The 16,956-nt window shown below is 55.7% G+C and overlaps 1 protein-coding gene across 1 annotated transcript; it reads left to right on the plus strand.

Moving 5' to 3' along the window:
* Window positions 1-3,055: 3,055 nt before the first annotated feature.
* RASGRP4 (RAS guanyl releasing protein 4) lies at window positions 3,056-16,541 on the plus strand. The gene is made up of 17 exons (XM_056136081.1): window positions 3,056-3,088; window positions 5,879-6,063; window positions 6,382-6,492; window positions 6,596-6,653; window positions 7,299-7,427; window positions 7,535-7,688; window positions 8,922-9,095; window positions 10,537-10,653; window positions 11,372-11,647; window positions 13,298-13,378; window positions 13,484-13,588; window positions 13,686-13,804; window positions 13,880-14,024; window positions 14,855-14,891; window positions 14,979-15,110; window positions 15,219-15,331; window positions 16,485-16,541. The coding sequence occupies exons 1-17, from the start codon at window positions 3,066-3,068 to the stop codon at window positions 16,539-16,541; spliced, it is 2,016 nt and encodes a 671-aa protein (XP_055992056.1). The 5' UTR covers window positions 3,056-3,065.
* The last annotated feature ends 415 nt before the right edge of the window (window positions 16,542-16,956 follow it).

Genomic DNA, 16,956 nt, shown 5'->3' on the forward strand with positions numbered 1-16,956 from the left:
CGGCCCAGTTGGTTGAGAACCGCCTGTGGGACCCCTGGACTTCCTGAGAACTGCTTCAGTGGCTCCAAAAAATGGTTATCAAATGGAGGCCAGTGTAATAGTACAGTTGGTAGAGTGCTTGCCCCTCATACACGGCCCACCCGGCAGACCTGGGTTCAATCCCCAGCACTCCAGATTATATTCCCTGAGCACTGCCAAGTGTGGCACCAAAACAAAAAACTTATTAGATGAATAATTGCATGCATGTCCTAAAATTCAATATAAATGAATACATGCATGTCCTATAATTCAATACTGACATATTGATATAATTTTAACAAATAGCAGGTGAGTTTTATTGTATTATTTATTAGATTGTGAAATGCATTATCAGATAGTTATATATTTAGGCTTATATAATTTTTTATTTTTTACCTCACCAGGCTATGTTCAAAGATCATTCCTGGCAGGGCTTGGGGAACCATATGCAGTTGCAGGAATTCAAACTGGGGTCATCCCGGGGGCTGGAGAGATAGCACAGCAGGTAGGGCATTTGCCTTGCACGCAGCCGACCTGGGTTCAATTACCAGCATCCCATATGGTCCCCTGAGCACCGCCAGGAGTAACTCCTGAGTGCAGAGCCAGGACTAACCCCTGTGCATTGCTGGATGTGTATTTTTCTGTGCATTGCACAAAAAAAAAGAAAAAAAAATGGGGTCAGCCCATGTAAGGCAAGTGCCCTATGCATGCAACTATCTTTCCAGTCCAAGACTTGTGTAATTATATAATACAATCCCATCAGATGTTATCAACTATATGTTATATAGTACATTTGCATATAAAATGTAAAGTTTTCCCCTAGAACAGTACACATGCCGTCAGATCATTCTGTTATTGAGCATTGTAACATAAGATATTAACAGAGTTTCCTTTGGAAGTCAGTCATCTTTCTGTGTTTTCAGATCACCCATATTCCTGGAGCTGTGGGGGCTACTCAGAACTCCAGCAAGCCCCTTCTGCTGTTCCTCCACCCACTCTCAGGAGCAGACTCTCAGCTCCCCAAAATTATCGTTGCCATGAACATCCTCTTCCTCAGCCCTTGCGGAGCCGACAGTGTCCAGTATATGAGAAAGTCTGAGAAGAAGAATCCCTGGCGTCCAATCCTGGCTGAAAGCTCCAAGTTCAAGCTCTTCTGATTAAAGCCAAGTGCCCTTTTGGATAGCCACCCCAGCCATCGAAGTCCTCATGGCCCCAAACCCCACTTAACATTTTTTAATTTAGAATTTTTGACAGACCCAATAGGATGATGCACTGTTGCCTTAATTTGAGTTTCCCTGATTAATTACTGGTCATTTATAGCCCCTTCCCAGGTACCCATTGGAAATTGGGACTTTTTTCCTCCCCTGCACCCCTTTTCTTAGAAGTCATTATCTTGGTCTCTGGCTGATTTTTGCATCCTAGATATTTATCACTTATTGAGTTAGGCACTATAACTATCTTTATTCCCTTCTGCTCTCCGATATTTGTCCCCTGGTGTTCTGGTTTCCAAGAAATCCTCATTTGCATGTTATCAAGCACGTCTTCCTTCTGCTCTCTGCACGGCCCTAGGGTTTGATTCCTAAGTGGGCCATCAGTGTTATTGTTGGTATCAAATCCCTGAAGGTCTGGAGGGTGCCTTGTGTATATACCAGGGCCACAGCCCTTTCCGACCTTGCTCTCTGAAGCTCCTGGGTTCCAAAGAGCTTGGAGACACATGACACAGGTGGGAGTGTTACATCACTTTGAAGGGAAGAGGTGCCAGGGCAGTTGGAGTGAAGACAGATGGAAATGCTCAGGGACAGCGAGAGAAGAGGAGAGAGGAGAAGGGGAAGAGATGGAGAGAAGGGACCTAGTGTCTCAGGAAAAAGGAAAGAGAAAGAGAATGAACTCTTCACCGAGCAAAGATTTTAGCTGACTGAAACTGCTTTTAGCATACAGGCAAAGTGGATCAATTCCTGGCAACACACTTGATCTCCCAGAATCACCAGAGGTCACCCTGAGCAGAGTCAGGACTAGCTGTGAGCACCCAGGGGTGTGCGCCCACACATACCCAAAAAAACAGTTGGTAGGCTTGTGTGAAAATTAAATAAGTTCATATCTTAAAAACTGGAGAAACATTGTGTAGGAGGTGTACAGTAAGTTCTACATAAGGGTCTACATAAGGGCCTGTTACAATAAAAATAATGGAAGGGGAGATCGAATGACAGTGCAGCAGGTAGGGCGTTTACCTTACACATAGCCGACCCAGGTTCAATCCCTGGCATCCCATATGATCCCCTGGGCACCATCAGGACTGATTCCTGAGTGCAGAGCCAGGAGTAACCCCTGAGCATTGCTGGGTGTGACCCAAAAAGCCTAACATAAATAAGTAAATAAATAAAAGTATTAGGGGCCAGAACAGTAGTATGGTGGCACTTGCCTTGCATGTTGCATGTGTTCAATCCCCAGCACTCCAGAGGGTCGCCCAAGGCCTGCTAGGTGAGCCAAGAACCAGGAATAAGTCCTGAGTAATGCTGAGTGTCGTTCCCCCCACTCCTGGAAACACACACACATAAAATAAAAGTAATAGAGCTTTCTAAAATATGATTTCTCTGGAACCAAGTTGGAGTGGATGATGGAGGAGAAGAAACACTTTGAAACCTGTGTGCGGACCTCACCAGGGTCCTGCAGACATCCGGGTATATGAGTCTGTGTGTCTTTACCTAAATGGGTCATACATTGTAAAAACAAAACCTGCTGCTACTGAAACCGAACTGGCAGAGTCGCGGGTCTCGAGACAGAGATGGGGAGATAGAGCAAGAGCCTGCTGGGTGTTAGCAGCACCCGGAAACCTCAACTTGAAGGGATCCCCATGGGGGGGGGAAGGGGGGATCTTTAGTCTCTCGCCAGCCTCTTCCTTCCCCCTGGCCTGGGGTGGGTGGGGAGGAGCAGTTCCTCTTTCCTTCCCAACACCCCGGTGGTGGCCCCAGCTCTCAAGGGGCTCAGCAGCTGGAGCACTGGGGGAGGGGTTCAACCCTGTGCAATACCCCAGTGCCCCCTCCGGAAGCATGAACAGGAAAGACAGCAAGAGGTGAGATAAGAGAACCCGACCAGGAGATGGACAGGGAGAGCCCTGGGTTTCAGGAGAAGGTGGAAGAGGCATTAAGGCAGCGGGGGGAGGGGGGGCGGTGCTGGGGGACCTCCTCTCAGAGCGGGAGTGGGGGTGCCAGGTGGAAGGAACCCAGAGCCAGGCAGGCCTGCCCTCCGTAACCCACAGTCTGGACCGCTCTGCATCCGCTCTGGTGCCTTCCCAGTCCCGCCTGAACCCCCTGAGCTGGCGTGCTCTTCCCCACCTGCCTCCTCTTCCCAATCACTGCCCCCTGCACTGGAAATTGTGGGCTCCTGCAGGGCCCTGGGAGGGGACTGTGACGCAAGGCCGCAGGCAGGTAAACATTGGGAGCAGCGGCTGCCTGTCTACGGTTCTGGAATGGGCATCCTCTCACCTGGGCAAGCCTCCTGCGTGTGGTAATGGCCAGCCCTCCACCCTGGCCAGCTCCTATGGCCTCACCCAGCACACTCCTCATGAGCACAGGGTTCCCCTCCTGGCAATATCCTGCTGGCTAGTGTTGGCGACTCAGCAGCCTCATTTTCTAGCTGTGCGACCTGAGGTAAGTCTCTTAACTACTCTGTGCCTCCATTTCTTTCCCTGTCCATTGAATCATCAGAGTCCCTCGCTCAGAGATGTATGTACATCTACAGTGAGATAGCGGGGAGCAGTTCTCAAGCCTGAGTGAGCTTCAAGCCTCGGGGATGAGCTAACAAGGGGTGCTGGACTCCCCTCCCAAGTTTGCAGTTTTGTTGTTCTGGGATGGGGAAGGTGGATCAAGTTTTCAGGTGGTGCTGTTGGTGTTTGCTGGAGACTGAATTTTGAGGACGGGAGCCCAGGCCCCTGCCTGGTACGGGTCTGCGCTGTCATTCAGCAGGTCGCCTGGTTGGACTTACTGAGCTCTAGGACATGCCTCACCCGTGCATGGCCTCATCTGTGCCTCATCTGTGGACCTTTCGCTCTGAGCCTTCGCTTTCTCTTAATTGTGATCAGTTTCTAGGGAAAGTACAAGGATGTACTTTCTTTTTTTGGTTTTTTTTTTTGTTTTTTTTTTTTTTTTTGCTTCTTGAGTCACACCAAGGAATGCTCAGGGGTTATCCTGGCTCTGCAATCAGAAATTACTCCTGGCAGTGCTTGGGGGACCATATGGGATGCCGGGGATTGAACCTGGGTCAGCCGTGTGTAAGGCAAACGCCCTACCCACTGTACTATCTTTCTGATCTTTCTGGCCCTTAAATGTAATGTACTTTCTCTCTCTCTTTTTTCCTTTCCTTTTTTCCTTTTTTTGCTTTAATTTCCCTTTTTTTTTTTTTAAATTTTGGGTCACACCTGGTAGTACTCAGGCATTATCTCTGACTCTGTGCTCAGGGATCACTCCTGGCAGTGCTCTGGGAACCATATGTGGTACCAGGGATGAAATCAGGGTCGGCCTCATGCAATGCAAGTGTCCTGTGCACTATCTTGCTAGTCTGGCCATCACTTTTCATAGAAGGAAACTGAGACCCAGAGAGACTAAGTCACCAACGCAAAGTCATGCAGGAGGCACTAAGTCCCCGCCCCTCACCTCCTTTAGTCTGCCTCTGCGGGGCCTGAGGCCACACTCCCCTTCCTTCCCATCCTCATTTCTCCATGGCCCTCTTTCCCCAACTGCTGAGGCCTGGGGAGGCACCAGGTTATTTTGAAACTTTACTTGAAGATGCTCAGCCCCTGTGACTTTCTGGTCAGCCTCTGCACACCTCGCTCCTCTCCAGGTTCCAAGTCCAGGGACATCCAGGGGTCTGTCACCGAGGAGGAGATGGGGGTGAGGGAAGAAGTCTAATTTTGAGGGCCACTGCTCCGTGAGGGTGGGGAGAAGAGTAAAGGGATATTAGGGGAAAACATGGTGAGGTGGGTCTTAGAAGCCAGACTGGAGGAGGTTGAGGTTAGGCTTTGGAGATTCCAAGCAGGAGCTCTGTTTAGGGTGGCAAGAAGTTGGGGTGGCGGGGGGAGTGGGTGTTGTATCTTGCCCAGTAATGCTCAAAGGTTATTCCTGACTCTGTACTCAAGGATGACCCCTGGTGGTGCTCAGGGGACCAGAGCCAGTGCCAGGGATTCAAACCAGGGTACCAGGACAAAAGGCAAGTGGCTTACCCGCCCTGCTATCTCTCTGGCCAGGGCAAAAGCTTTTATGCGTCTCCTCTGAGGCAAGCAGAAACAATTGTTTGGGGGTTTTATTTCGGTTTTGGGGGGCCACACTAGCAAAGCTTAGGGGTTACTCCTGGCTCTGCACTCAGAAATTACTCCTAGTGGCACTTGGGGGACCCCAATGCCGTGGATCAAATCCAGGTCAACTGTGAGCAAGACAACACTCTACCTGCTGTCCTATCATTCTGGCCTTCAGAGATGATTCTGGGGTCTTCTGCTCTGATTCTTGGGGAGCTCAGAAGTAATTCTAGAGGTCTCCCAAGTTTGTCTCTCCCAGGATGCCTTGGCACTGTTCATTCAAGGGGGGAGGGGGAAATGACTGGAGAAGTGAGTTTTGATGATTCTTTGGAGGTTCCTTAGTCATCCCAGGATTGGGGGGGGGTCCCTCTCCTATGATTCCCTGGGAAACTTTAGAATTGAGCTGAGGGTCTCTGTCCTGGAGCCTCTGGAAGAGAACTTGGTGTCCACTGTGGAAACAGGCACAAACTATGCTCTTAGGGCTTCTGCCTCTGAGGTCAGGATGGACATTGTCCAGTTTTGCCTTTACGATGCAGCATCTCAGGACTCTGCCCCTGGGGGCTGTGCCCACAGGAAATCCCACCAGGAATGCCCAGGGAAGTCCGTGGGTCGGGGCCGGCCCCGCCAGGCTCGCCGCCACAAGACATGTCCCAGCCCCCGGGAAATCAGCAAGGTCATGGCGTCCATGGCCCTGGGCAGGCTGGGTGAAGGCAGCTACAGCGAAGATGAGCTGCTGGAGAGATGCATCCAGTCCTTCGGTGAGCGCCCGCACCCCACCTCCCCTCCCATGGCCAGGCCAGGCGCCCCACCACGGGTCTCTGGGCCTCCTTTTATTTGGGTGGGGGGGGGGGGTGACTGACATGAGTCTCAATTCTATTTGGGGTAAAAGACGGTTGAGTTTCTTCCTCCTGAGATGGGGGGGATAGGCCTGGGGCTCGGGCTGCCAAGCTGTTCTGGGCTCCATGCACAGATAAGAAGACCCAGGCCAGGAGGTCCAGTGACTCGCCCAAGTTCGTACAGGTAGTCAGCTGTTCTTTGCCCTGAGTGGCCATCTGAGACCCATGTCCTCTCCCAAGATTCAGCTGGCAACCTGCGCCGTGGGGATCATCTGCTCAACATGGTCCTGGCCATGCACAGCTGGGTGCTGCCCTCCGCCCACCTCGCCACCCGCCTGCTGACCTTATATCCTCCTGGACGAGGGCGGGCAGGGTGGGCCAGGGCTGGCCAGGCAAGGGTTGGGGCAAGGACACAGCTGGTCTGGGTTGGAGCCTTGACCCTCACTCAAGTACGAGGAGGCCTCAGGAACCGCACAGGAGCCGAGGCGGCTGCAGATCTGCCACCTGGTCAGGTAGGGGGCCCAGAAAGCGTTCCCAGGGCCCGAGACCCCCACCTTCTGCCCGTGCCCCCCACAAGACACTTCCCAGAGCATCTCTGGCTCTTTCCCCCACAGACCCACCCCGTTCCCCCAAATTCCACTTCTGAGGGACCAGAAGCAGGACTTGGTGGGGAAATGCACGTGGTGCATGCAGAAGAGCCAGGCTTGATTCCCAGCATGCCACAACCCACACTAAAGAAACGCCTGCTTGGGAGACATCCTGACTCAGTGGTTAAGACCCTAGCATCCTGCTCCAGACCCCGCTCTACTCAGAGACCCCTGACCATCTCCTATAGATCCTCCCCATGGGTGTGCAGCTACCACCAATCCTGATCCCCGAGACCACCATCTGTTGGCCCCCAATCTCCTCCCAGGGTACCCCCATCCTGCTTACTAGTAATCCCACTTGTAAGGGATCCCCTCAGTCTGTGCTCCACAAACCCCCTGGCCTATGATGAGAGACCCCTAAGCTACTCCCAGGCCACTGCTCCTATGAACCCCGACTTTTCAGAGACTCCCCAGCCCTGCAGAGATTCCTTAGCCCCCCAATTCCCTCTGAGACCTTCCCCCTCACCTCCCATCCTATTCTGCCTCTCATCTCCCACCACAACCCCTTAGGTACTGGCTGACTCAGCACCCTGAAATGCACCAGGAGCCCCAGTTGGAAGAAGTGATAGGTCGCTTCTGGGCCACCGTGGGTGAGGAGGGCAATTCAGCCCAGAGGAACCTGGGTGACCCCTCCAACCTGTGAGTCAAACCCTCCCCTCCCTCACCACCCCATCCCGCCTTCTTGCTCCTTCCCCACACCCCCTACCTGTGACTCCTCCAATCCCCTTGCCCTGCTCTGCCTGCAGCCTCAGCCCAGGTGGCCCTGGGCCCCCAGCACCCATGAGCAGCCCCGGCCTGGGCAAAAAGCGCAAAGTGTCCTTGCTTTTCGACCACCTGGAGGCGGGGGAGCTGGCGCAGCACCTCACTTACCTGGAATTCCGCTCCTTCCAGGCGATCACGGTGAGAAGCCCCTGACCCCAGACAGGGAGAATGTGGGGTGGGATGGAGCAGGGCTGAAAGGACCCCTATGTGGGCATGAGACAGAGACTTCAAACTCCCAGCCTTGGGCACAATGGGGTCCAGGAGAATGAGCTAAGCCAGCTGAACCATGGGTGCCTGTGCTTGGTAACTGAGCCAGTTCCCCTCTCTCTTTCTGGGACTCAATTTTCTCATCTGTCAATAAGGGTTATAATATTCCTTGGGACAGGTGGCCATTTAGCTATATGATCATTTACTGTAGTGGAAAGGGCTGGCAAAGAGCTCAGCGGTGACATGCTAACATGAGGTCTGGGTTCAATCCCTGGTAACCCCAGAAAACTGCTTACCCCAGCACCTGGCACCCAGTAAGAGCCACAACTCCTATCTACCTGTTCAGGGAACACTCAGTTCTGTTCTCTGTGTGAGAGGAACTTCATAGCTCCTGTCTTGCGGGATCAGGGCCTGGGCCAGGGTCCAGGTGGTAGGGTGCAACTATTTGAAATGGCCACAGTTAAGAGGCGGGAGCGATAGCACAGTGGGTAAGGTGCCTGCTATGCATGCAGCCAAATGGGTTCCATTCCCAGCACCACACATGGTGTCCCAAGTGCAGAGCCAGGAATAAGAACTGAGCACCACTGGGTGTGGCCCCCAAACCAAAATAAGGACAAAGAAAGAAAAGGAAGGCCACAGTTGACCTCTTCTAAGGGTCAGTTCATGCCTTCCCACCTCTGTGTGAGCTCTGGCTTTCATCTTCTAAAGGCAAGGTGGGGGGCTGGATGCTTTATTTCCTGGCTGTCCACACAGTGCTGCAGGGGCAAGTTGTTGACCCCTTTGAACGGAAGGAGTAGAACCTGGTTTCATATCCTCTTGGCCAAGTTTCCCTTCACTGGCTGCAGACCAATCCCGGTGCAGCCTGTGTGGCCCAGGAGGAATTCTCCTCTCGACCTCTGCCTCCACACTCTGGTCTCTGGGACAGGAGAGCCACAGCATTTGCAGTCTAGCAGGGTATGACAAGGCTCCGGGATGCTGCCTCACTGCATTTTAAAGGTCTCCTCCTGGAGAGAATGCCGGTGATGTCAGGAGCATGTGACCGCCTGGGATGAGCAGATGACAAATGTCATCCAAGTCAGAGGGCGCTAGGACAGCAGAGGCGACCTGCCGCCTAGAGCAGCGGGCTCCCCTCCCCCGCACCCCTGACGCCCACTTTCTCCCCAGCCCCAGGACCTGCGGGACTACGTTTTGCAGGGCTCGGTGCGGGGCTGTCCAGCCCTGGAGGGATCCGTGGGTCTCAGCAACAGCGTGTCCCGCTGGGTACAGGTCATGGTGCTGAGCCGGCCGGGACCAGCCCAGCGAGCACAGGTGCTGGACAAGTTTATCCACGTGGCGCAGGTGAGGCCCGCCCTTCTGCTGCTCCTCTGGGCCGAGAGCACCGCCACGCGCGGGGACCGAGGCTCCCGGGACCCTCCGGAACGGGGACCGCCTCCGTGGCCCCGCCCCCTTGACCACGCCCCCCTTTGACCACGCCCCTCGGGACTGGTCATGCAGCTGGGCCGCGAGTCCGGGTTCTAAAGCCCGCTGATCTTGCATTCTTCCCTGGTCTAGATCTCACAGTAGTTGGTTTTCCCATGCGGCAGCGTCTCCTAACTATACCTGAACATTTCATCCCCAAATGAAAGCAAACTCTCATGCTGCGCGCGCGGGCGCACACACACACACACACACACACACACACACACACGCACGCACTTTTGCATCATCAATCATCATCCTCCCCAGTGCCGTGATCTCAGCTTCAGGACAACGAAGCTTCCCTTCCCACCCTATCAGGTGTCCTTTTTCCCCCCGCACCCCCACTCCTTCCCAGAAACTCCTCCTCCCTTCCGTAGAAAAGGGAACTCCGCCCTCGCCACGCCCTCTGTGCACTTCCTCGCAGACCACGCCCTTCCTCTGCCTCCTTCCAGTACCCTGCTTCCTCCTGCCCCCACCATCTTGACCCCCCGGGTTCCCACGTCTTTGGAAAGGGGTCTCCTCCCTGGTCCCACCTTCACAGCGACACAACGCAAGTCACAGCAAAACTTGCTAGAGGGACCAGAGGAAGCTCAATAGTAGGGCTAGAATGCAGGCTTGGGTTTGATCCTCCAGCACTGCTGGGTGTAGCAACCCCCCCAAAAAAATTGCAGGAGGATGAGACGATTTGCCTGGTGTCAGGGTGCCCTCCCCCCACACCCACTGACGCACTGTCACCTGTGTCCAATTCTTAATTTTTGTTTTGTTTTGGGGAATTGGGGCTGGGTATGGCCCAAATTCCCCAAAACAAAACAAAAATTAAGAATTGATTAATTAATAGCCAGGAGTAAGCCTGGCTATGCACTCAGGGATCACTCCTGCTGGGGAGCGGGACATCGCATGGAGTGCCAGAGAGCAGCCCTGGGCCAGCTGCATGTAAGGCAAGCGCCCTCCCCGCTGTCCTTTCTCTCCAGCCCCATCCCAATTCTTACCTCTGCCAAGTGTCAGGACCCTTACTCCCCTCTCCCATTCTCAGCACAGTCTGATCCCAAGCATCTGCCATTGATTTGAATCCCCTATTCCTATTGGGGCCCCAAACGTGTCCTACTCCCCATGCTTGCCAGACTCCCCACTTTTTTCAAACTTCACCTCACTGTCCCCTGCCTGGCACCAGTGTGGGGCCCACTCCTGCTGAGCACCTTCACCTGTCCACACTCATGTATGCCTGGCACCACACCTCCCCTCGGGGGCGCTCATCTGAACCCTGGTTTTGTCAGACCCACCCCCCTGACACCTACCAGTCTGCATTGCCCATCCTTTCCAGAGGCTCCACCAACTGCACAATTTCAACACGCTGATGGCCGTGACAGGAGGCCTGTGTCACAGCGCCATCTCCCGACTCAAGGACTCCCACGTCCACCTGAGCCCTGACAGCACCAAGGTAACCCTCCCTGGCTCTCCCCAGCCATCAAGCTCCACTTCCTCCAGCCCCCTTCAGCCCTTCCCCACACCACAGACTTTGCTTCTCCAACTCCCACAGACCCTGGGACTTCCGGACTTTGTCCTCTGTCCTCACTCCCTTCCTTGATGTTGGTCTCTTCCGGATGCCTCTGCAGCTGGCCCCTGAGCTGGAGAGGCACACGGGAAGAGCAGAGCTTTAGGGAGTGTTCAGTCCGGCTGGGGATGAAGTCACACCCCCACAGACGCCCTCATCTGGGCCGCCCATGGGAGGAGCATGGCTTGGGGTGTCCTGAGATGCACTTGGGGAGATGAGTCATTGGTGGGTGGCCAAGGCCCGGAGGTGGCAGGAAATGGGGGTGCAGAGGCCCCCTGCCTGCTGAACACAGTGTCTGAGTGTCAGCCATAGGACAAGAGCAAGGTTGTGAAAAACCCAAATCTGGGGTTTTTTGGGGCTGGGATCAGATTTGTATCTTTGACATATCACTTGGGCGATAGGAAGACAGTGTGGACCGGAGTTTCTGGGATGCGGGCTCAAGGTAGAACAGTCTGAGAACAGGCAGTGGCCAGTGTGGGAGTCTGGAGGGGTTTGGGGTTCTGAGCTCACCCAGGAGGCTGGTAGGCTGTGCCCCGTCAGGGGCTGTGGAAGGAGAAGGAACCTCCTCCCCACCACCTCCCAAATGTGCACCCCCCAAACACAGGCCTTGCTGGAGCTGACGGAGCTTCTCGCCTCCCAGCACAACTACGCCCGCTACCGCCGTGCCTGGGCCGGCTGCACAGGCTTCCGGGTGCCTGTTCTGGGAGTACACCTGAAGGACCTGGTGTCCCTACACGAGGCCCAGCCTGACCGGCTGCCAGACGGTCGCCTGCACCTCCCCAAACTCAACAGCCTCTACCTGCGGCTGCAGGAGCTGGCGGCCCTGCAGAGGCAGCACCCCCCAGGCAGTGCCAACCAGGACCTACTGCATCTGCTCACGGTGAGCTGCCTGGCAACCCAGGGCCCAGAGACAGAGCTGGCACGGTGCTGGCATTTAAGGTCTTGGCTAGGGAAGGGTCTGCAGGAGAGAGCAGGAGAGAGCCACGGGGTGAGGGGGGTAACCAGAGTGTCTGAGGCTCTTTTGAGGCTCTTTAGGCAAGCCACTAAATTCCTGGGCCTCAGTTTCTGTATCTGCAAAATGGGAACGATAATAGGACCCACTGTCTCAGGGGCCAGGGAGGTAACTCAATGGCCTAAGCAACTTGTAAAGTAGGAGCTGCAGGGTCCCCCATGCACTGCTGAGGCAACCCTGTGCACAGAGCCGGGGTGACCCCCTCCCCATACCACTGAAAGTGCCCTTCATAAACGAAACAATAATAAGACCCATTTCAGAATGGTTGAGAAGAATTAACTAATGCTATAATTCACAAAAAGCCCTAGAAGAGTGTCTGGAACAGGGAAACTCTGCATAAGGGATATCTCTGACCCCAACAATATAGCACACATTGATCTGGGTCCCAGAATCTCCTGGGCATTCACACTTCTGACTCTAGTTTGAACGGACTCGGCCATCTCAGCCAAAAGCAACCAATCACTTGCTAAAAGCCAGGCAATTCCCTCCACGGGCGGCATCCCATCCTCACAACCCTCCCAGGTGGGGATCTTATGGTGCCCATACAAAAGATTGGGAGACCGAGGCACACAGCAGTGCAATCACTTACCAGCTGCTCCACAGCAGTTCAAGCCCAAAGCAGAACCCAGGCAGGTCAACTTCAGCCCCAAGGGTTGGCATGGTCATCACATTAGGCTTGTGTATGTGGGGGGAGGGAGTCTGACTTGTTACCTCTTTCCCATAGAAACAGATGGATGCTAAGGAGCGGTGGCGGGAGAAAGATCAGTGCTCTGAGACGGAGCGTGTGAGATGGCCAGGCTGAGGCTCAGACCCTGAGACAGGGGCGTCTCTGTCCTTAGCAGGGAGCATGCAAGTGGAAGTAGGGGCTCTGGTTCAAAGGGCCCTAAGAGGTGCCAGAGGCCAGGGACGCTGCTCGGTGGGGGGAGCACTTGCCCTGCATGAGTGTGGGTTCAATCCCCAAACACTAGCCCCAAACAAAAAAATCATTCAGGCCACACTGAGCACCAGGCCGGCAGCAGGAACTCAGAGGCCAAGTGCAGTTTAGGCCGGAGCCATAGTACAACAGGGAGGGCGTTTGTCTTGCACACAGCCCACCTGGGTTCAATCCCCAGGGTCCCATATGGTCCCCATAGTACCTCCAGGAATAATTCCTGAGTGTGGAGCCAGGAGTAACCCCTGAGCACCACCAGGTATGCCCTGCCCCACCTCTTCCTCCCAACCTTCCCCCCAAAAAAGCAAAGTGCAGTTTTTGCAGCTAAAATACTAGTGGCAGGATTGCAGGGCCATCAAGGAAAAGAGCCCAGCAGAGGGGCCCTTAAGGGACCAAGTTCCCGTCTCCAATAGGGCCTAGAAAAAGGTCAGTGTGAGAAAAGGTGCTTCTGGATTTGTGACTGGGGGGCTGTGATGTCACGAGGACCCTGGGGGACCCCAGAGAACAAGGGCTCTGGGCAGAGGTAAGAGTGGGCACATGGCAGGGGTAGAGGCTAGAGGGAGGCGTAATGCTCTGTGTACCCCCAGCTCTCCCTGGATCTCTTCTACACCGAGGATGAGATCTACGAACTTTCTTACGCCCGGGAGCCCCGCTGTCCTAAGAGCCTGGTGAGACTTGACCCCTGACCTCTGAGCCCCAACAACCCCTGACCTCTGACCTTCGATAGCTACAGCCACACCCAGACTAACTGGGCCCCTCTGCCCCTGCCCTAGCCACCATCCCCCTTCAAAGCACCCCTGGTGGTAGAGTGGGCCCCTGGCGTGACCCCCAAGCCTGACAGGATCAGGCTGCGGCGCCATGTGGAGCAACTGGTGGAGGTGAGGCAGGGGGCGTTGGGGGGGCAGGGCCTGGCCTGGGGGTGCCCAAGGGGGAAGCTCCAGAGGCCTGACCCGTCTCTCCCCACCCTCATCCAAGTCCGTGTTCAAGAATTACGACCCTGAAGGCCGAGGGACCATCACTCAGGACGACTTTCACCGGCTCTCGGGCAGCTTCCCCTTCGCCTGCCACGGGCTGCATCCACCCCCCCGCCAGGGGTAAGATGCCCTCCAGGCCCCTATCCCCAGGTCTGGGGGCAGGGCCAGCCCCACTAAGCACTGGCTCTGTCCCAGGAGCGGCTCGTTCAGCCGCGAGGAGCTGACGGAGTACCTGCTGCGGGCCAGTGCCATCTGCTCCAAGCTGGGCCTGGCCTCCCTGCACTGCTTCCACGGGGTCACCTTCCGCAAGCCCACCTTCTGCGACAGCTGCAGTGGCTTCGTGAGTCTCTGCCCACCGCTGGGGGCCTCCCTGGGACCCCTGACACCTCAAGGCCAGCACTCATTGTCCCCAACGGACAGAAAATTCACCCTTTCATCCAGTCATCTCCAAACCTTCCATGGGGCTAGAGCGATAGGACAGTGGGCAGGACACTTGACTTGCACATGGCCAACCCAGCTTTGATCCCTGGCACCCCATATGGTACCCCAAATCAGCCCCGCCAGGAGTGAACCGAAGCCCAGTCAGAAGTAAGTCCTGAGCACCCCAGGTATTGCTCAAAACCAAACACCCTCCACCCCGAGATTTGCCACCTTCTGGGGACCTGCAGGGGGTCGAGGGCTGGGTGGTGTCCAGATACCAGGCTGTCTCCAGCTTGTGTAGAGGAGCCGAGAGGATCCCTCAAGCCCCACAGAACCCCAATCCTGGCAGGCATCTCCACACAGAACCAGCCTCCAGCCTCTGGATCTTTCAAAGCCTGTTTCATCCCTGGACTCACGGGTCCCGCAGACCCCAGCCCCGGCCAGCTCACTTTGTCCCTGAGCCAAGCCCAGTTAGCACACCCCAGTCCCCTTCCCCAACCACTTCCTGCTGCCTCTGGGGGGGCAGTGTCCCATGCAACCATGGTACCTATTGGCGCGATGCTGATATCCATTGTTCTCTGGTAATCCCAGCGTTTACTGAACTCTCACATTCTAGGTGAAGGCCCCTGTAGGCCTCAGACCCCACTTAAATCTTAGACCTCACGGCACCCCTTGCTCCCCTGTCCCCATCCTCTGCCCCCCTCCCCCGCATTCCCCAGGCCTGCCACCCTACTCTGCTTTCTGTTCCAGCTCTGGGGAGTCACCAAGCAAGGCTACCGCTGCCGGGGTGAGTGGGGCCGGGGGTGGATCCTGCAGGCTGGAATCAGGGGGACACAGCCTGGGCTCCATGTCCCTCACCCCTGACCTCCCCCAGACTGTGGACTGTGCTGTCACAAGCACTGCCGGGACCAGGTGAAGGCTGAGTGTAAGAGGCCGGGGACCAAGGGAGATGGGGGCCCCTTGGCCGCGGCCAGCCCCCCAACACCCGCTCCTCCTGTCAGCTGTGGTAAGACCCTCAAGGGAGCAATCCAGGGGAGGGGGCCTGGGTATTCTCTCCCAAGCTACCGGGTTCTTCTCATCACGCCCCGCCCCCCTCTCCCCCCAAAAAAAACAGCCTCTGAGGACAATCCCTCCTACACGCTTTCCCTGGAACCAGAGACAGACAGCTCGCTGTGCCATACCTGGACCCAGACAGAGCCCCCACCTTCTTCCTGGGAACCCGAGTCGGTGAGAAGGGACTGTGCTCTCCCCCGAACTAATAGTCACAGGAAGACTATTTCACCAGGGGGGCCTTGGCCAATGCATAAAGGTGCAGTGAAAGGAAAAAGAGCCCAGGGCACCAGAGCTGGGGCTGTGGGGTGGGGGTGCTGGGCAGTCGTGGAGAGGTAGGGCAGCAGGCACGGTGTTCGCTTAGCAGGTGGCTGCCCCAGCTTTGATCCCTGGCACCCCATGAGTTCCCCCCGACCCCCTCCAGGAGTGATCCCTGAGTGCAGAGCCAGGAGTCAGCCCTGAGCACCACTGAGTGTAGCCCAGAAACCAAACAGAAAGAGAAGAAAGGAGAGTTAACTATTAGAGAGAGAGAGGAGAGAAAAGAGGCTTAGGGAGAGAAGGAGGAAGGACAGCAAATTGGAGGAGTCCAGGGTCAGTGGAGCAAATCCCACCTGCGCAAGCAGACACTCTCGGATGGGGAGGTTGGGCCCTTCAGGGGCATTATGACCCCGTCTCTGCTGTCCTTTCTTCTTTCTCTCTTAATGAGGACTGAGTGTGGGGCCCAGGAAGATAGCACAGCGGGAAGGCACGCAGGCGCACAGCAGACTGGACAGGAGGGTCCAGGGACCACCCGAGTTTCACGGACCCTCATACACTGTTGGTACAGTTGGCTAAAAATCACCTGGAGAGGGGCTGAAGCGATAGCATAATGAGTAGGGCGTTTGCCTTGCACGTGGCCAACCCAGGTTCAATTCCCAGCATCCCATATAGTCCCCTGAGCACTGCCAGGAGTAATTCCTGAGTGCACAGCCACGAGTACCCCTGTACATCGCCGGGTGTGACCCAACGACAACAACAAAAAGTTTTAAAAAATCACCAGGAGGGGGGCTGGAGCAATAGCACAGCGGATAGGGCGTTTGCCTTGCACGCGGCCAACCTGGGTTCGATTCCCAGCATCCCATATGGTCCCCTGAGCACCTCCAGGGGTAATTCCTGAGGACAGAGCCAGGAGTAACCCCTGTGCATTGCCAGGTGTGACCCAAAAAGCAAAAAAAAAAAAAAAATCACCAGGAGGAACCCCTAGGCCCCAAAGTACCAACTGGAAGGCCCCCAAAATTGGCCCTGGCAATGAAATGACGTATCCCCCGTCCCCCTCTCTTTCTCCTCCCAGGGACCCCTGCCAGCACCAGCCCAGTCATCTGTCCAGCCCTCCGAGCCCAGCTCCTAGTCTGCGCCAGACTTCCTCTCCCACAACCAACTTTGAGTCCTGTTTTTTGGCACCTGTGGAATCCCTAAAGGCACGGCCATCTTCCCATCCCCCTGCCTCCGTGGAGGTCAATGTTCTTTCCTTCCTCTGGTCCAGAACACTTCCAACCCTCCATTTGGGGAGGCTCCGCGGGGAGCTCCCACGGGTGGGAGGCCCCAGGCCCTAGTCCGCTTCTCAGAGGAACTACAGGGGGGCGTGTCAGGAGCAGGAGGGGAGAGGGCTTTGGAGTCCCAACACCGGGCCCCAGGATCAAGAAGGCCAGACAGAGAAGGGGCAGTGGGAGTCTGTCTCTCTCCGCTCAGAGCTCCAGGGAGGCAAAGCCAGAGTCGTGGCCAAGGCTTGCCCCACCTCACCCCATCTGTCCCATTCCCTCTCC

The sequence above is a fragment of the Sorex fumeus genome, unplaced genomic scaffold, assembly GCF_029834395.1.
Source record: "Sorex fumeus unplaced genomic scaffold, SorFum_2.1 ptg000122l, whole genome shotgun sequence".
Lineage (NCBI taxonomy): Eukaryota > Metazoa > Chordata > Mammalia > Eulipotyphla > Soricidae > Sorex > Sorex fumeus.